The 24,632-nt window shown below is 38.3% G+C and overlaps 1 protein-coding gene across 2 annotated transcripts in view; it reads left to right on the plus strand.

The window, feature by feature from the left end:
- The window catches only part of Cep85l (centrosomal protein 85 like), a 123,019-nt gene extending 99,533 nt beyond the window's left edge, over positions 1 to 23,486 (plus strand). For both annotated transcript variants that reach the window (XM_057761713.1, XM_057761714.1), the window contains 3 exons: positions 11,661 to 11,768; positions 14,407 to 14,638; positions 18,887 to 23,486. In XM_057761713.1, the coding sequence (XP_057617696.1) occupies positions 11,661 to 11,768; positions 14,407 to 14,638; positions 18,887 to 19,050 (504 nt within the window). In that variant the 3' untranslated portion in view covers positions 19,051 to 23,486. The remainder of the gene's footprint in view (positions 1 to 11,660; positions 11,769 to 14,406; positions 14,639 to 18,886) is intronic.
- Positions 23,487 to 24,632: the final 1,146 nt, after the last annotated feature.

The raw sequence follows: 24,632 nt of genomic DNA on the forward strand, positions 1-24,632 counted from the left end.
TCTATTATGTATCCGTTAAACAATCAATTCTAAGTATGAAATCCCCACAATCTGTTTTTATAGTTCTTCCCTCCCTCCATATCTTGAACATGCCTACCATGTTTGTAAATATGCTCACAATACATCAGGAAATTTGAGTAAAAGCTGTAGTCCACTAAGTGCCTGTGCCCTTCCAAGACTGCCTGCCCATCTGTAAAACGTGCTCAGAGCATTATTTAATACAGTGTGGAAACATGTAATGTCCCCAGCCTTTACCTAGAACTGACAGTGCTCCTTTTAATTTCCCTCTTCCTCCTAATGACACTGTTGCTCTTTCTGTATCACCAAATGGTGAGATGTTACAAGTTCATCTCTTTACATTTTACTGAGTTTCTTGAGAATGATGCTCTGGTAGTTCAGCTTGGGAGTTAGGACTTACCAAAATTCTGGATACATATGTACACTTTAAAAGTTTAGAAGCCAACCAATCTTTAATTCCTTTATTTTCTCTGTACTTAAGAAGCCCTTATCTATATGGTGGACACAGTTCTTAAATTTCATGAGTGAGCAAACCAAGTCTCAAGTCAGTCTGATGGTTTAGGTTGGGAGAATTGGAAATTAAACATCAAGTCCTATTTTGATTTTTGTTATAAAAGTGCTGATTAAAGGCATAACTATGACAGAGGGCAGTGACAGAGAGGACTCCACATGAAAATGTGACCACGGAAGTTTTGTAAAGGAGGTAATATTTGAGCAGAGACATTAGTGAAGATAAGTAGGGAAAGCGTAGCACCTGCTAAGGAAAGGAAGCAGCAGATGCCTTGAGTTGTCCAGTGTGCCCAGTACCAGCAGCGAGGCTGTTCAGTAGGGGTGGGCGGCATTGAAGCAGTGAGATGAGTTGAAGGTGATGGAGGGAAGTAGCCTGGACATGATGATCCAGTGTTTAGATTTTACTCTATGTATAACGGAAAGCCATTGGACAGATTTTATTGAAGGATTTTTTAGAATCATACATTCTAATTCTAACAATGCTTCCTTGGAGGTTCTAGCAGAGATCACAGTTACTTATCTACCTTAAGAGAGACAAAGGTCATCCTTTTGATAGAATATGGATCAGTAAGGAAGGGAGGGCACCCACTCCCAGACTGACTTATGAGTCAATGAACTCTGGTAGTCATTGCATAACAATTAACACAGCCACAGCACCCTCATTGTCCCTACTGTCAATCAGAACTAAATGCATTCTCCTGTTTCCCATGTTAAATGATTTATCTATGATTTAAATAATGTTCAAGAATTTCTTGATGTGTTGATTCAAAAAGGTTAAGAACTGCATGTTTCTTCAGACAAAGCTTCTGTTGTTCTACAAGTTAGAACTACAGAACTGTTAGGTGCTTCCAAAAAGTGGGTCTAACAAAGTTTTGTTAAATTTACAACAATCAATGCATGAATTTTTAAAAAGATTTATTTTTTTAAAGTTATTTGTATGTAGGCTTGTGCACATGAATGCAAAGGCCTTTAAAGGCTGGAAGAAGGTGTCAGGTCCCCTGTAGCTGATTGTGAGCCACCTGAAATGGGTGCTGAGAACTGACCTTGGATCTCCTGCAAAAGTGGTCTTCACTCCTAACTTGTCACCAGCCCCCAACACAGGAATTTTTTCATGAAGCTTGAGCCATGATACCTGACAGTTTGTGTGTATCACATACATTTCTTCTTATTATGGTCATTCAGTATTTATTTGTGTAAATTAAAATGTGCATAATTTTCTCAATTTTATTGAGTCTTTAGTCACATGTAAATATGATTGCATATAAGTTAAGTATGTAGAAGAATGTGATTCATACCATTTTGTCTTTTATCTTGAATACTTTTTTTGTCTTTTTCTTAAATTTTTTATTTTACATACCAACCACAGTTTCCCCTCCCACTTCTCCTCCTGTTCCCTCCCCCCACTTTGTACACTCCCCCCCCCCACTCCTCAGAAAGGGTAAGGCCTCCTGTAGTGGGAGCTGCGGGCTGCGTTTCTGCCACCCGGCTCCCAGCCGCCTGGCTAGCTTATGCCCCGAAATAACAACACACAAACTATATTCTTTTAAACACTGCTTGGCCCATTATATCTAGCCTCTTCTTGGCTAATTCTCATGTATTAATTTAGCCCATTTCTAATAATCTGTGTAGCACCCCAAGGTGCACTTACCAGGAAGATTCTAGCCTACGTCCATCGTGGGTCGGAGCTTCATTGCGTCTGCCCCAGAGAGGAGAGCTATCGAGTCTGAGCTCACTTCCTCTTCCACCCAGCATTCTGTTCTGTTTACTCCACCCACCTATGTTCTAACCTATGAGGGCTAAGCAGTTTCTTTATTTTTTAACCAATGACCTTCCTCCATCAGCCTCCCATGGGCATCAACTAACATAGCATATCAAGTTGAGCCAGATATCTCTGTCAAGATTTCTTTCTCATTGCTCTCTCTTCCCATCCCTCACCCACCATTGTTCTCTCTCTCTGTCTCTCCCCCAACTTCTTTAAGCAACTTAGAAAATTGGAGTCAAATTAATAATTTATTTCCAAATACATTGGTCCAGGCAGTATATTTGTTAAGTTCTGTTATGTTTTGAAGTGATAACTTATTTTTTCTTTTTTGCTTTTAGCATCTCATTTATAAATTGTGATTGTCTAGGTCCTAGATAGGCCTAGTATGTAGTTTACTCACAAAAGTATCTAATATAGTTAGGTCAACCTAGCCACACTTAACTGATTTGTGTTAGAGTGGGAAGGTAGAGATGGAGACAAGTATGACTCCTCTCTTTCCTGAAATTCATCTCTTTGGTTGTGTTAATTTTGTCCCTGTACAGTTGGAAAGGCTGGATTTATAAACATTTAGTGGTTTGTGGTAACACTTAATAAAAGATGTATACTTTGTTTAAAAAAATATCAATCCATAAACTATTTTTCCCCTCTGGCATTGTAAATTTAAAAGACCATTTTGAGTTGAAGAAACACTGTTATATTATTTTGCAAGTAGCTAATAAGTATATTATTATGGGTGAAGTATCACAATAATAATCTAACGGAGCAATGCCCTTGACTGCTAATTCTTCAATGCTGTCTAGTTTCTCCTCAGCTGTTTTCAAAAACAGCCTTCCCATAGGTTATATCTGTACTTTTCTTCGTGTAGCTAAAATACAAATAAAATACTATGTAAAAGAAAAGCAGAACATCCCAAATGATTAATATAAATCTTAAAATTTAGCTATCACTATAGTAATAATTGTAAAACTGAATTCACTATAATTTCAATGTTCTTCTTTTTCTAATAGTTGCAACACATTTAGGCTTTATAGTGGACAGAAACAACTTTGTGTTACTAGAATTGCATTTTGTACCACTGTTTTTTCCCATAAAATATTTAAATGATCAGAGGTAAACAATAAAATCTTATGCTGTATGCATGTCTCCCTTATTAATACAAGATGAAATAAGACATTGTTTTATAATGAAATGCTATTTATTGAGACAAGATCTTGCCATGTAGTCTTGATTGACCTGTAACTTATCATATAGACCAAACTGGCCTCAAAGTTAGAGAGATGTACCTGTCTCTGCCTCCCAAGTGCTGGGATTAAAAGTGGGTGCCACCAGGCCTTACATGAAGATATTATTTAAATACATATGTCATCTGCCATTTTACATCCAAAGTTTAAAAAAATTTACCTGGTATAAGTCACTGGAAAGTGTAGTTCAGTTTTAGAAGGAGAACAGAATTCATCTTGGACTAGAAATAATATTGCAATTGTTAAATATGGAAAAAGCAAAGCTTCATATAAAAGCAGATATTAAATTTGAAACTGAGTCCTATATGAAACTGAGTCCTGTAAAGTATAGCTTTTTATACAGTTTGGCTTAACTGTCAAGATGATATTGTTGACTGGGATGAATTCCTTTTTGATCAATTGATTGTGTAAAAATGTTGCTTTTCTTTACATCCATGAGACCAGGAAAGACCACTGGCTTCTCTGTGGACTTTTCCACTTATGAACAAAATAACATTTGTATACCACATTCTTCTATCATTTCTGTAAATTTTATGGTTACAGTCAGAGTGTGATCGAGTTCTTCATTGGGTATTACCTTCCTTCCTGCTTTGTTAAGGCATTTCACTATCATAAGCTTATTTCTAATTGACTGTCATCTTTGCATTTTGGTTTTGTAATCTTGACAAAGGAAGTATGAACTTTAAAATTTTCAACTCTCTTTACTGGTTTAACATTAAAATGTCTCCATAATGGAAGCATGAATGTCATTAACTGGCCTTTCTAAATTGACATCTGTCAATGAATGATTGTTACAACCATAAAAGATAAATTACATTCAGAGGTCATTTCGACTGCCTACTCTTACAGGTATGACTAGGACTTCCATTCTTAAAAACTCTTGACAGTCTGTCCTATTTACAACGTGACAAAAGAAGATATTTATACATTCTCAGAAGATTTGTCTTAATGTTTACCAACAACTTGTAAAGTTCAGTTAGTAGACTTTTCTCAGTAGAAATACTAGAGAAATGGATTTTATGCCAGTAGGGTTCTTTGTAGGTGGAATATGACTTCTTTAACCTAATAATTGAATTGCATTAATGCTTCCCATTGTTACATAGTATTTATCTTCTACCTTTTGTTAGATTAATTTAATGATATGAAATTCTTCCTAATGCTTAATTTTTAAAAGATACATATTAAATTGCTTCATGTCTTAATGACAGAATAAAAATACCATATCAAACTTAATAGTTAAAAAAATCTACCAGCCAAATATAGTGTCTTCTATCAAAGAGAGGTTAGCATGCTTTCATATGCTCTTTCTCCAGGTATCTTTATTTCAGGAGACTTGTATTATTATACATATTGTACATTTGCTTTAAGCACTTTATAATTTTTGCATAATTAAGATACGTCAAAAACTGTAAAAGGTAAATTCAACTTTTGAAGAACCATCTTTTTGTGTCTTAGTTAGGGAGGAAGCTATTGATGTAAATTATGAAGAGTTCTTTTGAGCCTATTTGTGCTGAGTGGTCAGTCACCAAATTTGTCTGCATAATTAGGTTATTTGGGATGTTTTTGGAGTCCCGTCTTTATGAGCTGTATGAATTCCTATCTGAGGGTTAAATTTGAGCCTGGATTGGACAGACTGTGGGCATCACTTGACTGCAGCCTTGTGTCTAGTCCTGGATCTTCTGTCAGGCACAATCCTCGGTGCTTTCTGCTCTTGAGTGGGAAGTACAGGAAAGCCTGGGTGGGAGGTGAATAAAAACGTTTAATGTTTAGATACCAAGTGGTGCTGCTGAAAGATCTTGTTTATGAACCAAAATACAAATCACAAGGCAAAAGAAAGGGAATTCGGGCAGCTTTTTCTTTATGTTGCCTGAAGTTTCAATAACAATTTTGAGTCATAATTGCCACAACATACTTTTCATGCCTTTGTATGTTACAATATTTTTAGTATATCCAGTAGATGCTCAGACTCAGGTCACAGCCTTAGAGCACTTTATCCCCTTCAGAAGAAGCCCTGTGTCTTCTCATTTTTTCTCTTAAGCTCTCCTCCCCTCTCTAGCTCTGAGCAATCGCTGAGACATTTCTGGCCGCTGTAGATTTACCTGCTCCATAACTTCATGTGTCTGTGGCTTTTACTGACATGAGCCAATTGTAAGCTCCCCTAGTTGCTGCTGATGCCTCGCTTTCAGCTGTTGATGGTAGCACACACGGCTTTACAGATCATCCATTCTGGTTCCTTCACAGGACAGCTTCATAGGCTAGTGAGGATTGCTCTGACTGGGGGGCTATGCCTCCCAGTCACCTACCTCAGGCCTGTAACATCAGTGAATCTGACAGTAACCTAGCAGTTGCCCTTTGCCACAACTGCCAGTATTGAAACATTTTATATATGTGTGTGTATATTGCTTGTATTCTAGTGTCCATGAAGGTCAGAAGAAGGTATCAGAGCTAGAGTTACAGGTAGCTGTGATATTCCTTGTGTGGGTGCTGGGAGCCAAGCTTAGATCCTCTGGTAGAAGAGAAAGCACTCTTAACTAATGAACCATTTTCTAGTACTTCCATTGTTTTTGAAAGGACCTTTTAGACATATTCTTATAAATGAAGCCATTTCTTTGTGGACACATTTGTAATTTCATAGTATGGTCTATTTGCTCTGAGTGAAAAATCTCTGATGTTGGGGTTATTCAGAAACTTGTGTGTGTGCATAAACATTACAGCATGCATGTGGAGGTCAGAAGACAATTTTGGGGAGTTCTTGCCTTTGCCTTGCTTGAGGCAAGGCCTCTACTTATTGATTTGTTTATATTTGTTTATTCATTCTGCTGCTTCACTCTCGTAATTTACCCTTCAGTAAAAAGAGTAGGGACAGCATCTCTCAGTGTCCTTGACTTGCTGCTTCTAGCATGTAACCCTGTTCCACAAACTGAGGCAATAATTACTAGGACCACCATGTTCTTGATAACACCACACAAGGTAAAGTCTTCATCCTTTGTGGGAAGATGCTGGAAGAAAAAAGCCCCACCTCTTGGCTACCGTGCCTTGAAACTTATCCACAGCTACAGGTAGCTGGGGCAGAATATCAAACATTGATGGGTCCTGTCTCCTGTGGGAAGATAGCTCTCCACCTGGGAGCCAGAGGATTCTAGCAGTCTGGAGCAGAATTTCCATCTTTCTGAGCAGTGAGAGTCTAAAGATGGGGAGGGTTGTGCTTCAGGCACCATGCAGTCCATTGCAGCTGTTTCTGGGTTCTAGTAGGTTTTCCTGAATGAATGACTTTGTGCTATATGGCCATTTGCAATAACTTCTAAATGTCTTCTTTTGTATTATTCACCAACTTCACTAGGGAGCAGGTTTGCAGAGCACCTCATGGAGAATGTAGAGCTCCTCCTCAGGTGGTTTTTAAAATCACATGATTGCAAAATGATAGCTAACTTACAGAATTAGAACTATCATATCTTCGAGTCTTATAAACAAGCTAAAAATGGCTTATGGTGTTTGCATATTACTTTTAGTTTTTATGATTTTTTTATTTTTATTGGCGAGAGAGTTGTGTATGTACCTCACATTTCTTACCTCTGAAATAGATGTAAGGAGACAGAAATGAAGGGGCCAAGTTAAAAACCTAGATTTCTAAGATTTGATCATCAAATTAGGAAATTCTTTTCATAATATATATAACAATTACTGGGATATTTAAATGTGCTCTCCCTCACATCACAACTATGTTTTTCTTAAAGAAAAGTCTTTATTGTGAATACAGGAAGCTTCCCTGTAGAGGAGGCTCGAATAGAAGCTTCTTACAACAGCATGGGCATGTAGACTGGGCCTCACTCAAGTATGAGTATTGGTCCACATGCATTCCGGGCTTTTGGAAACCTGTTTTTCTTTAAACTAGCGTACAAGTAATTGATATCACTACAGACTTTCCCTACAGACTCTGTTTTTGTTGAATCTTCTCTCTGTCCCTTCTCCCCCAAGTAGCCTCATTCCACATGCATGGATTTGATTACCTTTCTTTCATTCTCCCCTCACTTAAGATCTACCCCCTCCTGTGTTTTTTCCTTGTCTTATTACCTATATCCATCCATACTCATGTGGATTCTCACAAAAATTAAAATTTAAGATCAAATATGTGACGAAGCATGTAGTGTTTTTTGCTAACTCTGGCTCCCAATGCTTAGTATAGTTCCAGTTCCATCTATTTTCCTGTAGATGTCACAATTTCATTTTTCTTTGTGGCCAAATAAAGTTCCAGAGTGTTTATGTACCACCTTTTTCTGTATCAGTTCATCTGTTGATGGGCATTTAGACAGCAGTGAACATGGATGTGCAAGTATTTCTCTGATACAATTCAGTTTTTATGGTATACATCCAATAAACCCCCTTGTTTTTAGTCTGCAACTTGTTTTTAGTTTGCGTCCCTAGGTTCCTGTTCCACATCACCACACTATTGGACATACTTGACATAACACATTAAAAACAAAATCACCGAAACTTTTTGAAAAAAAATTTACCACAAACCCTGCCATACCTCCCAGTCCTGAATTATTAAACTTAACCTTAATTCTCAGCACATGTTTCTCAGGAAATTCCATGACCTTTAAAATATATCCCTCTCCACCCGCCTCCTGTTGCCAGCATCGTCCAAGCTATTTTTGTTTCTCTTGTGGGTTTGCTCTTCCTGCCTCTCCCTTGTGTTCACATAGTCTGTTCTCTTGTTAAGTGATACCATGGGACAAAAATCAGATCACATATTTCTGTTCAGAACTCTTCAATAGTTTCTTTTATTCAAAATAATAATCCAAGTTCAAACATTAAGTTAAGAAGCCTGTATGTCCACACTGGTGTTGCAGTGCTTGGTAGCTGGAGTCACTCTGGCTCTGTTGCCTCACCTTCATTTAATCCAACAGAAGACAGTGTCTGCCCCAGAACTTCTCACTTAAACTCTCGGTATCTGGTGGACACAGTCCCTTAATCACCGCAAATCATGGTATCAGTGTCAGCTTTTCCATGTATTCTGTACCCTGTTTTGAGATTTCAATGTCATTTTCCTACCATTCTCTTTTCCATTTTCTACAAGAGTAAACCAACTAATATACAATATTATACAGCTATAATTTATTTTGTCTTTTTCTTGCTAATAAAAATTCCACAAAATCCAACAGCTTTGACTGTTCACTAATTTATCACGTAGTACAAAGAAGAATTTGCTCATAGATGATTACATGAGGTAGCATTGTTTTGATAACTCTTGTGGGATGTGTGTGTGTGTGTGTGCTCACACACATTCATGTATGTATGCAATACTAGTGTGCTTTTCTTTTCAAATGACTCCTTTTACGTTGAGCTTACAGATTGTGTAGAGTCTGTTGGCAATAACATGGCTTTCCTTCGTTTGAGTTATTTGTGTATTTCTAGATTCTTATATCTAAACAGTACATTCAATTAAAACTACTTTTCAGCTTCAGAAATGCTCATAGTAAATGCCAGGAGGTTATGAATTTAGCAGTCTTAAGACTGTTAAGTCTGGAACTTAAGGAAGATTTTTGACATTTAAAACCTAATTCAATCCTTTAATTTATGAATTCTTAATGTGGCTAATGGAGCACAAACAGATTGGTATTCTGCATTTCACAACAGCCAAATACTTATTTCAGAAAATATGGATCATTTATTTATACATGGTAGGAAACCACTATTTGTAGCAATTATACTTTAAAAAACGCAAGATTTCAAAAATGCCTTGTGAAATAACATTTATTATTTCCTCTTGATAGAACAAATTAACTGAAATGTCTATCAAATTTTCTACGTTTTCCTGCATAGGAAAATAGTTATTAATTTGGTATTTTGGGTTCTTACATCAAAATAACTACGTTGTGCATTTGCATTTATAAACACTAGTAAGCACTACAAGAGCTATTGTGAACATTGGGTGAAAGACCAGAACTACTTAAACAACCCTTGTTCTGTTCAGGGGTGGGTGATTGACAGGAAATAAGCATGATGTTTACTACTTGAACTGCGCTTGACTCTGGAGATCTAGTGTGACAGTCACATTTTTGTTCTTTCATCTATTGAGACAATAGCATTACTTCACTCCAAACCTTATGGATACATGTTTTCATACAATTTAGAATAGATGACCTCTGTTGTAGATGAGGTGCTATTGTCAGGCAGCTTCAGCACTGCAGCTAGAATTATCCTTGGAAACAGACAGGAATGCATCTGTGAGCCCAGTCTCCACGGTGCTTCCCGATACCCGGCCAGTGTGTCACATGAGTCAGATGTTATTTCAGTTTTCCTTCTTGTGACTCTATTGCCAAATACTTCCAACTTCTCCTAATAGAAAGGTTGTCTGTAGCCGGGCAATTGGTGATACATGGCTTTATTCCGAGCATTTGGGAAGCAGAGGCAAGCAAGTCTCTGTGAGTTCTAGGAAGCCTGGTCTACTAGTTCCAGGACAAGCTCCAAAGCTACAGAGGGAAATCCTGTCTCAAAAAGAAAGAAAGAAAGGAAGGAAGGTTTGCCTGTTTTGTAACTGTCTTAATTTAATCTTATATGGAAACACATTAATCACTAGCTAATTGCCCTTCATAGTCAACATGGCTCTGAGTTGATCAAACTGTAAAACACTAAGCTTTTAATGGATTGTATTGTGAAAATAACCTCTTTGGATTTAGTTTTTATTGTTAAAATGTGAGCTTTATGTGTTTTCTCTGTAATTCTTTTTTTTTTTGGTTTTTTTTTTGTTGTTGTTGTTGTTGTTTTTTGTTTTTTGAGACAGGGTTTCTCTGTGTAGCTTTGGAGCCTGTCCTATAACTTGCTCTATAGACCAGGCTGGCCTCAAACTCACAAGAGATTAGCCTGCCTCTGCCCCCCGAGTGCTGGTATTAAAGGCATATGCCACCACTGCCCAGGACCTCTATAATTCTAATAAAGCTAGTTTTCTCTATAATTCTAATAAAACCATGTGTCTTAAGAGAATTTCAATTGAATTCTGGAATATAGATAAATAATATTGTCACGCCAGGAAGCATAAATCTCCAGTAGGTAATAAATCCCCATATATCATTCAATCAAATGAAGTTAGAAAACAATTGCAGTACCAGAAATATGTTTAGGGAGCTATCCTTTTGTGTTGTATTGCCAAATGCATTTTGAGGGAGCGCGAAACAAGCTTGTGTAAGAAATATACTTGCTCAAAGGGTTGAGCCATTTTTATCTAGCTCTTAAGCCATTAAATAGTCTTCCAGCATTTTATCAAATGACATTTAAAAACATTAAGTTAAATATCTGCCCCTTACGGTCTTCTGTCTGCCTCTGTGACCCTCTCCTTCCATCACATGAGGTGATAGGGTGGTACACATTCATAACGGATGTGTGCTATTCAGGTGGTCATTATACGAAAGCATGTTTAATTAAGAATAAATACAGATTTGTGGAAAAATGATTTCTCCTCACTGGTTATAAGTTTATTGATTTCATGGTCTAACCACATGGGGAAAATTGGTAGAAACACCTAGGAACCCTAGTAAATCGTTTTTTTTTTTTTTTTTTTTTTTTTATGACAAGTCTTCTGTAGTGTGCAGTCTGAATCAGGAGTCAGCTAGGATGGCTCGGGTATGCCTAAAGCATTTTCTGTGCCGCTTTGTCACACTCGGGCCTTTCTTTTTCATAGTACTATATACTACGTGATATGAAATTTTATAATGGAGTAAGGAGATTAATTTTCAAAGTTTCCTCTGACCTGAGTTTGGGCTCATCTTCATTGTTCAGGACAGTATAAACAGAAAGGGGAGCTTAGCTACAAATAGTTTTTGGAAACTGTCTTACTCTACTATGTTATATATAAGAAAAATGTAACAAAGTATTGCTTTGTTGCCAATACATTCCTAACACCAATTAATGAAATGTAGCACTAGCTAGAAACCTCAATTGACATGTTTACACTGGTTAAAAACCTCTTTGGTATTGCTTCCCTTTTCTTTCTATCTAATGTGAGCCGTTTTAGAGGCCACAGCTTCATCATAGAAGGGCTAGGGAGACCACAAGATCTTAAATATTTGGGGTATCAGATTAACATGTGTTAACATGTTTGCTTTATAGTTTTGTCATTGTTGTCATTTTAGTCTATGCAAGGGGATCTTTCTAAAGAGAAACGGACTGCAAAGAGCATGGTAGAAGAGCTCGGAAGAAAAGAAGGAAGCCTCCAGAGGTTAACAGAAGCACTGCTCGAAGTGAGTACAATTCCCACCGCCGAGAAGGGTGATTCTCCATCTCTTTAAAGTCAGTGTTTGCTTTCTATGTATAGAACATGTACAAATGGGAGGCTTGACTTGATGTGTTAAGTAAAGTCATCAGGTTTCACAAGAAAATTATAACAAAAGGCAAGCCTTTATTTATGTCTTCCCCCATGCATTAGAATACAATTTTCATGACTTAACTGGGTATATTCAAATGTTGCACTAAGTCCCAAAGTGCTAAAATAAAGCATAGATTGAACATTAGCAAAGTTCTCAAGGGGTCAGCAGTACTGCCACAGATCACACTCTGTCCTGAGTATGAGCTGAAGTACTTGACCTCTGCTTAAGGACATGTTGCATATGGTACATGTGTTAGCCAAAGTGTTGTAATAGGAACAGCGGGGCTGCTTCCCGCTACCCGGCTAGCTTTAGCTTTACCCGAAATAATTACACAGAAACTGTATTCTTTTAAACACTGCCTGGCCCATTAGTTCCAGTCTCTTATTGGCTAGCTCTTACATATTGATCTAACCCATTTCTAATATTCTGTGTAGCAACACAAGCTGATGGCTTACCAGGGAGGATCTTAACCTGCGTCTGTGTCTGGCAGGAGAATCATGGCGACTGCCTGACTCGGCTTCTTTCTCCCAGCATTCTGTTCTGTTTACTCCACCCACCTAAGGGTTGGCCTATCAAATGGGCCTAGGCAGTTTGTTTATTAATTAACCAATGAAAGCAACAGATTAGAAAGAAATCACTCCCACATCACCAAAGTATTCGAATGAATCTCCTAAAGTGGAAGATGTTTTCTTACATAAAGCTTTCCACAATATGATTATCATGCCCAATAAAAATAATGATTTCTTGATTTTGATAATAATCTGTTTTCACATTTCCCCGCTTCACCAGGTATTTGTTTATGGTGTGGAAGACATTCCATCAGGGGCCACCCATGCATTTTATTATGGTGTCTTTTAAATCCAAGGTGCTTTTCTTTTGTGTTACTGTCTTATTGAAGAAACTAGAAGCTCATTCTTCTCATAGACTTATAGATTGTCATATGAGATTTGTCCTTTAGATTTGTCCAGCTCCTTCCTTAATGATACCATTTGTTCTTTACCCTATGTTTCTATAAGCTAGTTATTAGAGCTAAGGCTACATGGAATTCATGCCAGTTGTTCCTGCTATGAATAGCTGACATATTGTACAATGCGATTATCCTTCCTAAGTAGCATACAAATACTAACCTCTCTAGGTTAAAGTGGTGACAGCCTAGCTTTTCTTTTTAAATTAAAGGTACAGCTACTACAAAGAGTAGGTGATCTGTGGGACTGGCAGAATATGCAGTTGGCCAGCATGTTTCCTAGCATCTCCCAAAGTTCATGATTTAAAATTAATTTTTCACGTGTAGTTCATTCCCTTTCTCTTTATTAGCTACCATTTATAGGTAAAAGCAATCTTTTCCTTGTCACCCAGTCTATTTGGTTATTCTTAAATGCAGTTCCATTTGGAAACCCTGTTAAGCTTACTTTTCGTGAGTGGAGAGTGGGAGGTAATTTTGGAGATGAGGATAGCATCTTCATGAGTGGGGAGTGGGAGGTAATTTTGGAGATGAGGATAGCATCTTCTTGAGTGGGGAGTGGGAGGTGATTTTGGAGATGAGGAGAGCATCTTCTGAGTGTGGTAAGTCGAGTCCATGCTGATACTCAGTTCTGCTCACACAGTTCTGAGATGCTGGCGTTTCTTTCCCATTCATGTCTCATTTATATGTCTTTGTGTTTTAAATCATAAAATTTAATTCCTATAAGTATCAAAACATAAATACTGTTTGTTAAGATTAAAATAAATAGTTCCAGTTTTCTCCAGGGGAGTCTCACTGGGTATATTAAATATACCATTTATACATTTCAAATAACGAACCAACATGAAACAAACTCAGTGGTATTGTAGACTTTTTGTTTCATTTGGATTGTTTGAGCACTTTCTCTTATTGGTCTCTTGCTTGTATATTTTGCTTTCTGTTTTATGGGAGCCCTTTTGTTTTTTTAGGTGGGGGTGGATTTGGTGTATGTGTTTCTTGTTTTATGTTTGTTTGTCTTTACCCTTTTTTCTCTTTTTAAAAAAACAAAGACAAAGTTGGGTAGGTGGGAAGGGAATGAGGGAGGATCTAGGAGGAGTTTAGGGTGATGATCAGAATATGTTGTATATAAAAAGGGTTTTTTGTTTTTTTTTCTTAAAAAAGAAGAAAAAGAAATAGTCCCAGTATAGTTAAGTCCCTTCGGATGAGGTTTAAGGTGTCCTTGCTTTTTCATTCAAATAGGTTACATTGTGGGGAATGCATACATAACCAGTCTGCTTGTTAGGAAAGGAATGCTGAGAACCCCAGGCTGCTGGGGTGTGATCCTTTCCTTTGATTACTGTGGGTGTCACCTGACACAGAATACTCAGACCTGTAAATATAGATAATTTGTTTCTATTAAATGTATGCAATTGAATTTGGTTAAAGTAAATACACGATGATGTTTGATAATAGACTTGTTATAGACTTCATGGAAAATGTTAAGCCATATGACTTTGAATACTTTTTCTCTGTTCTAACAACTGGCTTTTTTTTTTTCTTTATCCACTACAGAACCAAAGACAAACAGAAGAGACATACTCTTTACTGGATCAGGGCCAGGAAGCAGAGCAGTCTGGGCTGCAGACCCTCCATTCTAAGTGGCCTCTCTTTGATCTGACTGTGATTGACCAGCTGTTCAAGGAAATGTCTTATTGTTTGTTTGACTTGAAAGCATTGTGTAGCATTCTTAATCAACGAGCTCAGGGCAAGGAGCCTAACCTGTCGTTATTACTGGGAATCAGATGTAAGTGGCTGATGCTTTTATTCTGTTTGCTTTTTCTGTGTTAGCTTTGTGCTCTCCTTTTCTTTGGCTTTATTAAGTCTTCAACTCAGCTGGTGGTTTTAGGTTTACCTCTCACCAGTTCAGTACTAAAACTGATGTAAATTTGTGGAATCCCGCAAGGGCATAGTTGCAGAATGCCTGGAGGTGTTTCCTACACTGGGTCTGAGTGTGGCCTGCAGTGCTTCTTAGCACTCCCCACACTCCCCTTTCCCCTCGCTCTCCAGTCCTAAGAGAAGTCAGGGTGCCCTGCCTTGTGGGAAGTCCAAGGCTCCCCCTTCATCCAGGTCTAGGAAGGTGTGCATCAAACAGACTAAGCTCCCAAAAAGCCAGTACATGCAGTAGAATCAAAATCCAGTGTCATTATCATTGGCTTCTCAGTCCACCCTCATTGTCAGCCACATTCAGAGAGTCCAGTTTGATCACATGCTCGTTCAGACCCAGTCCAGCTGGCCTTGGTGAGCTCCCATTAAATAAGTCCCACCGTCTCTGTGGTGTGGACACACCCCTCGTGGTCCTGACTTCCTTGCTCATGTTCTCCCTCCTTCTGCTCTTCATCTGGGCTTTTGGGAGCTCAGTCCAGTGCTCCAGTCTCTATCTCCATCCCTCGCCAGATGAAGGATCTATGGTGATATGCAAGGTGTTAATCAGTGTGTCTATGAGAGAAGGCCATTTCAGGTACCCTCTCCTCTGCTGCCCACAGACCTAGTTGGGGAAATTCCCTTGGACACCTGGGAACCCCTCTAGAGCCAAGACTGTAGCTAACCCTAAAATGGCTCCCTTGGTTAGGATAACTTCTTCCCTGCTCCCATATCCACCCTTCCTCCATCTCAATTATCCCAATCCCCCAAGCTCTCCCCAGTCCTCCTCTGTTTTTATGCCAATACCAAGCTGCTTTCATTACTGTAGCTCTGTAACAGAGTTTGAAGTCAGGGATGGTAATGCTTCCGGAAGTACTTTTATTGTGTAGGATTGTTTTGGCTATCCTGGGTTTTTTGTTTTTCCATATAAAGTTGATTATTGTGCTCTCAAGGTCTGTGAAGAATTTTGTTGGGATTTTGATGGGGATTGCATTGAATCTATAGATTGCTTTTGGTAGAATTGCCATTTTTACTACGTTGATGCTTCCAATCCAAGAGCAAGGGAGAGCCTTCCGTTTTCTGGTATCCTCTTCAGTTTCTTTCTTCAAAGACTTAAAGTTCTTGTCAAATAGATCTTTCACATCCTTGGTTAGAGTTACCCCAAGATATTTTATGCTATTTGTGGCTATCGTGAAAGGTGATGCTTCTCTGATTTCCCTCTCTGCTTCTCTATCCTTTGTACTCACTGCTTTTGTAAGTATCCTGTGCCCTGTGGATGAATGGGAGTGCCAGTCGTTTCAAGGGAGCCAAATTCTCTCCCACAGACGTGCTGCCTTTGGCACACATGACTTTTATGCTTTCTTTGTGATATCCTCTCTACTCTGTCTCAGTTCTTTCCCCTTCTGCCTGGAATTGTGGAAGAGCTGCCACAGTAATAAACTAACACGAGCCTTCCTTTGGGGGTTCTTTTTGTAGGAATGCCCATCTCTTTGTGTAGTTCTCAGGAATAGAATATTGTCTTATTGATATCTTTTTAATAGAGAAGAAATATATAAGTAAAAAGCTTAAAAACAGGGTAAGGCTACATAAAAAAGTTTATGGTGGAACACGCTCTGTGGAATGCTTGCCTCAGTATGGTTTGTGTGTGATGAGAATATTTCTATTTTCTCCAGAAAATATTCTACTGTATTATCTCATAATAGGTACTTTGGCTTAAAACAAATGCTCTTAAAGAGTGTCACTTGTTAAATGAAACATATATTTGTGTTAAGCAAGGTCAGCAGAATTTTACCCTCATTTCATAGAGGTGTGTTGACATGCTTAAATGTAGGCATGTGAAAAACACTGGTCAGTATTAGTCAGCAGATATCAGACACCTTCAGTGGTGTGGATACTAAGTTGGGTGCTGTCAGTGCAGATCATTAAACAACCCCCTCTCTCACATTAACTGAATTATTAGATGGATTCAGTAAGTACTGTAATTGAGATGTGATCAAAGACTAGAACTGACTGATATATATGGGAAGGGCTGGAAAGGCTTTGTGGATCTTAGAGAAGATGGCAGATGATCACCGACACTGGTTAGAATGGATCTCTTGGAGGAAGAAACAGAAGTTCACATATCACAGACTTCAGAGACGTAAAATTCCCCTCAGTTATTTTCTAATGTATATTTTAGTATAGCATTTGTTAGCCTTTACATTAATAGAGTTATGCTAAAATGAATGCAGTGAAGGTTTGTGACTCCACCCCCTTCACCACTAATCCCTGTGGTGGCTTTTTTCAGACTTTCAGGTCCAAACTCCAAGTCCTTACCTTACATGTGGCATTGTGAAATTCTGTCTGGCCAGCTACTTTGAATTGCTGTGTCATATGTCCTTCAGTTGTCAATTGGCAGACCTACCGTAATTTTCTTAAAATTCTCTGCCTCCTTGGTTTTCATGACATCATTCCTAAGTTCTGCTTCCACTGTTATGACTGCTTAGCCTCAAGATTCTCTAGACTTCTCTGCAACTTTCTTACTGGGTTTCATCTGGGCACACCGTTAGCCCCAGCATTTGGGAGGCAGAGGCAGGTGGATCTCTGTTAGTTCAAGGCCAGCCTGGTCCACAGAGTGTTACAGAATGGGCAGAACTACATAATGGGTCCCTGTCTCAAAAAAAATAATATTGGAGTACACAAGACTTATTAGTCAGTGGCTATTTTTATTTGTTTCCTCTTTTAGTCACTATTCTCTCTGAATACTTACATCTTTTTCTGTTCTTGCAATACTTTTCCCCATACAGATACTGATCTCTCACCTTGTCTAGAAGGCATCTTTGGTCTCCTGATTGTAGTCAACTCTTTCTCTCTATATATATTTACACTGGCTCTTTCCTAGGTATTAGAGACTCAGCATTACTCAAGTAGAGCCCCACTGTTCTGACCAGCTCTGCTCTCCTCAGAGTACTTAGTACTACCATACGCCACCTGATCCCAGTCCCTGACCCTCACTGTTGGCAGTTGAGCTCTATTGAGCTAATATTTACTCCTACCATGTGTCAGGCTCACATAACGCTGAACTGGACCATTACCCATCTTTTCATCCTCCTTTCCCTACCCATTTTTCATATTGTTTTCAGGGTTTTGTCTAAACCATAAATTGTTTTTCCTAATATCCTCCCTATGTTAGAATAGGTTCTGCTTATCTCTGTAGCTTATTTCTTATGCCTCTTCTCACATGTATTTTGTCTTCTACTGTTTAATGGCTAGACACTACTAGTCTTGTTTCTCAGATTCTATCAGACTGCTGTGTTTTGTGCCCACCAATAAACAAGTCCCAGCCATTACCCCAGTTAGGTCTACGTATGTTTTGTCTGTGCCGCTGTCTCTTTTGGGTAGTGGTAAGTCTACGCCTAGTTATTTATGGAATCATTTGGAAAGCATTGAGAATAAGTCATTGACTTCATCCAGCATCATACCTTGATCATGGCAAATGTTCATTAGTGTTTAAAAAAAAAAAAACAATTATTTGGCTGCTGTGCCGGAGGTTGAAAGAGTTTATTTCACATTTTTCTTGCTTTTTTTATTGGGACATGCTTTAAAAAAAAAAAAAAAAAAAAAAAACAACTAGAGTAGATAATTAAAAGCTAGCTGCTATACCCTCACCTTCATTATTCAGACTTCCAGTCATTCTCTATACACTTGTTTCAGTTGTTTGAGATTATGTGGTCCTAATACTCTGGCTATATCTTTTGAAACTAGTGTCTGCATGCTAGTAAAACTCCCTTTTCTAATCATAAAATTTAAGACATTTTGTCTGTGCAAATAATTTTCAAATTTTGTCATTGGGAAAGAATTAAGTACGCTAGTGGAACTTGAAAAGAGATGTGAGCAGTAGCTCTTTGTCGCCTTGCTAATATTGCTATTCACCAAGCATGCTGAATTTGTTTATGCTATATGAATTTAATACATTCTAACTAGCAGTGGTTTTTTTTTAAGACCACACAGGTAGGGTTTTTTTAATCTCAAATAATGTATAATTTGAACCTAAGCCTCACTGGTATTCATTGTACAGCATCATGTTTCCATGAGAATCTTGAACTGTCTATTCAGAAACCTAAGACGTTCTCTCCATGCTTTCTTTACACAGCAATGAACTGTTCAGCTGAAGAGACTGAAAATGACCACAGCCCAGAAGCACTCACTAAAAAGCTCTCAGATGTGTGCCAGTTACGGAGGGACATTGATGAATTAAGGACTACAATATCAGACCGCTATGCTCAGGACATGGGAGACAACTGTGTTACCCAGTGATCAAGTGTTGGGCCACAGCAACAATGATCCATTGTGAAATGCTGCTGTGTTAGACTCCTTTGGTTTTGTAGGACTATAAGGGAAAGGTGAAGCTCCTTGTAGTGGACTTCAGCTTTGTTGTTTCTGTTTTTAGGTTTGCTTTTCTGAGGAAGTTTGAAGGGGCTGATCAAATCAGGCAAGCAATCATGTTACTATTTGAAAAATGAGATAATGTCTGAAAGAAAAAGAACAAAACAACCTTCATTTTCAAACTGCTGATTGTAGGACCAAGCTGTGAACAGTGCTCTTCAGATAAAGGCATAGGGTTTCCTTACTCCTGTCATTTTGTGTACGTACATGTGAGTGCTCGTTCATTTTCTTGCTTGATCGCTCTGTCTCTGTCTGTCTGTGTGTGCTTGCCATGCATGTGCATTTGCATATGCGTGGACTCTGTCAACACAATAATGGGATTTCAAGGGTCAAAGCAAGACTTTGAAAGGCACACACTGTTGATTCTTCACTTTGGATTTTTCTAGGCAGACTGACCTGATCCAGTTCCAGGGCAGTGTTCTAATACAGAAGGCTAGCAAGCAAAATCACTAGTACTTTAAAAAGTGGCTGTATTGAGATGGTGCGATTGCAAAGTTGGGCTGATTTTGGCTCTGAGGACAGCTGTTTCTTCCAGAGTGGTCATAGATTGCCTCAGCAGTGTGAAACTGCCATGAGGATTTTTCCATTGGCTTTGTATGAAAAGTTAATATACAAAAAGTAATTGCAATTAATTTCAGCATACCCCTTACTATTTGTAATCTTTATTTATGATATATATGTAAAGAGAGCCATATAAAATTAATAGGAGCCCTCTGAGGCCTTCAGTGACTAGTATAAAAAGGAAGATGATAAAGTAACTCTGGCAGGGCTGATTTTTATCCACACTTCGGCACTCACATTTAAGCAGTGTCGGGCCTGCTTTAAACTACTTTAAGAGAAAGCCAACTCATTATTCATATATGAATTAACAGTAACATAAAACAAAGCCTAAGTCTCAGTGATATTTTAATTACTAGATTTGTTACATTACAAACAGCTTATCATGGAGAGTGATGTTGCTTAGGTTGGTTTATTTGGAGCACAGGGTACTTACTACTATGTAATGTAACTTATTTGAGCAGATACAGTCATTTAAACTTCAAATAATATTGTCTGTGTATCATTTTATGTTTTAGAAAGATTATATATTTTATTGCCAGCTGAGAACTCATTACAATCTTTTTAATACAGGCAAAGCATTGCCTTTTATGGGTGTGTTTTCCCTTCCTTCCTTCCTTTCCTTCCTTCTTCCCTCCCTTCATCCCTCCATCTCCACTTAATGCAACCCAGTTTTCTTCAGGCAGGACTACATAGGTGGGAGAGTAAAGGGTGTGGAGCCAGCAGGGTAGTACTGTTGACTGACATAAACTGTTTTCTTGCTAAGCTTATTCTGGTAGAAAAGATTTTTCTTAATCTAATCAATGAGAACTTAGTAGGACAGGCCTTTAAGGAGATTTGCTCAGGAAGATGATTAGTTCAGAAGTGAACTGTCCATATTCATTTGGTAGTTATATTTCAGTAGTTGGTTATACTCTATAATAATGACAGATTTCCCTTCTATTTAGTGTAAATTCACTCTACTCCTCTTTGGATCTGACTACTAAGAAATCAGTGTGTTGAAGCGAGTATGCATCCTAGCTCTCTAACCCAGAGAGAATTCCCTCTAAGAATTTGGTTCTTTAAAAATGTGTTCATTGGGTTTGGGGAGTAATGTTTTGATGATAATCAAGAAATTGTTCACTGCAAAAATATATGCTGTGCAAAAAGTAACATGTGTAGATGGTCCCAAGCTGTAAAGTCAGACAATACCATCTACGTGGGTCAACCGCTACAACAAGTAACAGATTTACTTTAGCTTTGGATAGAGTCCTCCCTGTTCTTTCATGGTGTCAGAAATACAGCCACCTAAAACCATAGCCCTGTAGAGCAACTATTGCTGATGTGTGTTAGCATCTTCTTAGAGTACCTAAGTCCTAGGTTCTTAGTTTCATGCTTTGAGTTTTTCTACTTACTGCTTTTTAAAACAAATTTACGGTCATATACACATAGAGACAGACATGCACAAATACCTTTCTTCTGGCCACTTGCAATAAATAATTTTTGTTTCGGCTAGTTTTCTAAAACTTAATAAATTTAATTCACATATCTTAGGATAAAAATTTTTAATTAAGAAATTACCAAATTCTTATTGATACATTTTAATTTCTAAACTGTATACTACCATTAAAAAGACATTCAGATGTGATAGATTTTGATTCATATTTTGATATAATGGACTACAAAATACTAATCTCTTACTAGAGTCTAGAGTTAATGAAAGACTGTGATAGTAAGGAGTCAGCTTTGGAGGGAATTTTAAGGAAGACGGAGCTAGTTATGTTCTAGTTAGTCAGCATTTCATTTTCCAGAAACATCTCCTTCCTTGAGACACACCCATTGAAAACAAAAAATTATCATTAGGTCAAGTGAGATGGCAAACAGCAATTCTATAGTGTTTTGTCCACATTTTGAAGTAGGGTGTACATGGAAGTTACTATAATAACATAAGCCTACAATAAGAAGGAACTTAATTCTAAAGTAAATCTATCTGTAAAATTTCTTATGCAATGATCTTTTTTCATTTATGTCTTTGTGTATGAAGTCTTATTCTCCTAAGAAGTGTTACACAGTATTTTACTTTTAGTCTATTCAAGGTGAAGCCATTTGAACACAGCCACGTAGAACAGAGGTAGACTAACAGTTGCTGCAGGAAGTCACCGTTTACCTATGCCAGTAGAACTAGCTGAGTCAAGGACACAGCCATGCACTGTTCTCGCGTGTGATGTCAGAAAAGCAGACTTAAACTTAGTGCATTTCCAGTGGCATCTGGTTCTAAGATTGTGAGTCTTGACAAGATACATATACAAGAATTTTATTCTTAAGAGCATGGTCCCTTTTAATACTTGGACTGGATTCACTATTTAAAGTTAGCATTATTATATCTTAGTGATGGTTGTGGGATTTTAATTTTGTGAAACTGAATTTAACTTTTAGTAGCTTGTTAGAAAAATATCAAGAGCTAGAAAATGTTGCTAAAGTGAATATTGGACAGTTCGACATAGAACGTTGTGAGGAAATATTGTTCTTGTTTCAGACTCATTGGGAAGCTCGGGCAGGTTGTAAAGGGGCCGTTTCATTGGAGAATGCTCTTTAAATATCAGCAATATTAAGCAACAGCAGCTGAGCAACAGTCTATTTTTCACAGTACTGTTCAGTGCTAGCACACCTCTGGTTTAGATTGCTGGAGTTCTTGTCTATATTTCTGTCACTGGATATATGATACAGTGATAGGATGTTCTCTGAATGGCCACACAGAGCGAGCAGATGACATTTGGAGGCACCAGTATCCTTTGCTTCCCATTCGTTTCCATTTCTGACAATTCTTTTCAGTGCTCACGAACGAAGAGAAACTGTGTACTGTTTGGTAGAAAGAGTAAAATTTCAATTTCACCCCCAAAACACACTGATGGTAATTGCTGTATGAATGCATCATACATTTAATCATGAAAGGGAATGATTGAGATTCTTCATATTTAAATGAAATATTCAATATAATAGAATGTACTTTGAAATCAATAAGTCATTGGCAACACTGTTGCAGCTGCATACAGAGAGAACCTTTTGTGCCTTTTTGCCTGCAGTGTTTATTTCTCTTACATGAGCTATGAGAATGTTGATTATTGCACCTTGTTCTTTGGTAAATAGACTTAAGAATTTTTCTAAAAAGAGCCATTTCTTCTTAGATGATAGTTACCTTAGTAAACTTGAGAGGATGTATCATATTTGGATGTGTTTGAAGCCCAGCCTTTTCTGTATAGAGAGCAGGAAACTCCTTTAAAATGTACTCATTTGTATGTATGTGTGTGTATTTATATATTATATATATGTAGTTATTTAAATACTTAAGCATGAAATTGACATAATGTTGGCGTGGTGACCAGAAGTAGTAAGGTGCTAGGTGGTCACATTAAAAGCACAGCACAGCAGAGTGTGCAATCAGTCACTGACTGGTGGGTTTGTAAACTAGGTTCAGTTTTTGAACCACCAGAATACCTCATGTGTAAATACAGTGTTCATGATTTAACTGAAATACAGTTATTGTAAAAGAAAAAAAAATGTGAAGCCACTGGCTGGCTTATGCCTTCTGACTTTGTTTTTCCTCCTTTTTGGAAAGGAGTTGTTTTTGGTTTTGTTTTTTAAATAGGGTTTACAGCTAGAAATTTGAATGCCAAAGTTCTATTTATTAAACTAAGAGAAAAAGTTTTCAATGTTAATGGCTAGTATTTTTCCACTGGACTATTGTTTGTTGATGTTGGAATTTGTATTTACAGAGAAATAAATTTTTTACAAAAATATTTTGTCTTTGTGGTACCTAATGTTGGTATAAGAATGTATTTGACATTTCAGGCTCTCTAACCCAAGGTCTCAATGACCTGACTTTTAAGTAAATGCTTTCCATAAATATATAGAAGAATCTTTGATCTGAATACAAGACTTGGGCTTTCTAGGTCTCTCTTATTTCATTAGCTAAAAATCATTGCCTCAACATCTTTCTGGGAAGGTGGGTAGAATTCCCACAACAGCTGTAATAAGTGCAAAGTCAAGACTGCATACATCTCAGCTGATAGAGATGTGCTCCCTCAGGGACTGTGTACACCGCAGCTGATAGAGATGTGCTCCCTCAGGGACTGTGTACATCTCAGCTGATAGAGATGTGCTCCCTCAGGGACTGTGTACACCGCAGCTGATAGAGATGTGCTCCCTCAGGGACTGCGTACACCTCAGCTGATAGAGCTGTGCTCCCTGAGGGACTGCGTACACCTCAGCTGATAGAGCTGTGCTCCCTGAGGGACTGTGTACACCACAGCTGATAGAGCTGTGCTCCCTCAGGGACTGTGTACACCTCAGCTGATAGAGCTGTGCTCCCTGAGGGACTGCGTACACCTCAGCTGATAGAGCTGTGCTCCCTGAGGGACTGTGTACACCACAGCTGATAGAGCTGTGCTCCCTGAGGGACTGTGTACACCACAGCTGATAGAGCTGTGCTCCCTCAGGGACTGTGTACACCTCAGCTGATAGAGCTGTGCTCCCTGAGGGACTGCGTACACCTCAGCTGATAGAGCTGTGCTCCCTGAGGGACTGCGTACACCTCAGCTGATAGAGCTGTGCTCCCTGAGGGACTGCGTACACCTCAGCTGATAGAGCTGTGCTCCCTGAGGGACTGCGTACACCACAGCTGATAGAGCTGTGCTTCCTGAGGGACTGTGTACACCACAGCTGATAGAGCTGTGCTCCCTCAGGGACTGCATACACCTCACTCAGCTGATAGTGCTGTGCTCTTTTGAATGAGGGGGCTGCTTGTTCATCCCGGCCACCCAGAACCAAAATAATCACACAGAAACTATATTAATTAAAATACTGGTTGGCCCATTAGCTGTAGCTTCTTATTGGCTAACTCCTATATCTTAATTTAA

Source organism: Chionomys nivalis, chromosome 2 (genome assembly GCF_950005125.1).
Source record: "Chionomys nivalis chromosome 2, mChiNiv1.1, whole genome shotgun sequence".
NCBI lineage: Eukaryota > Metazoa > Chordata > Mammalia > Rodentia > Cricetidae > Chionomys > Chionomys nivalis.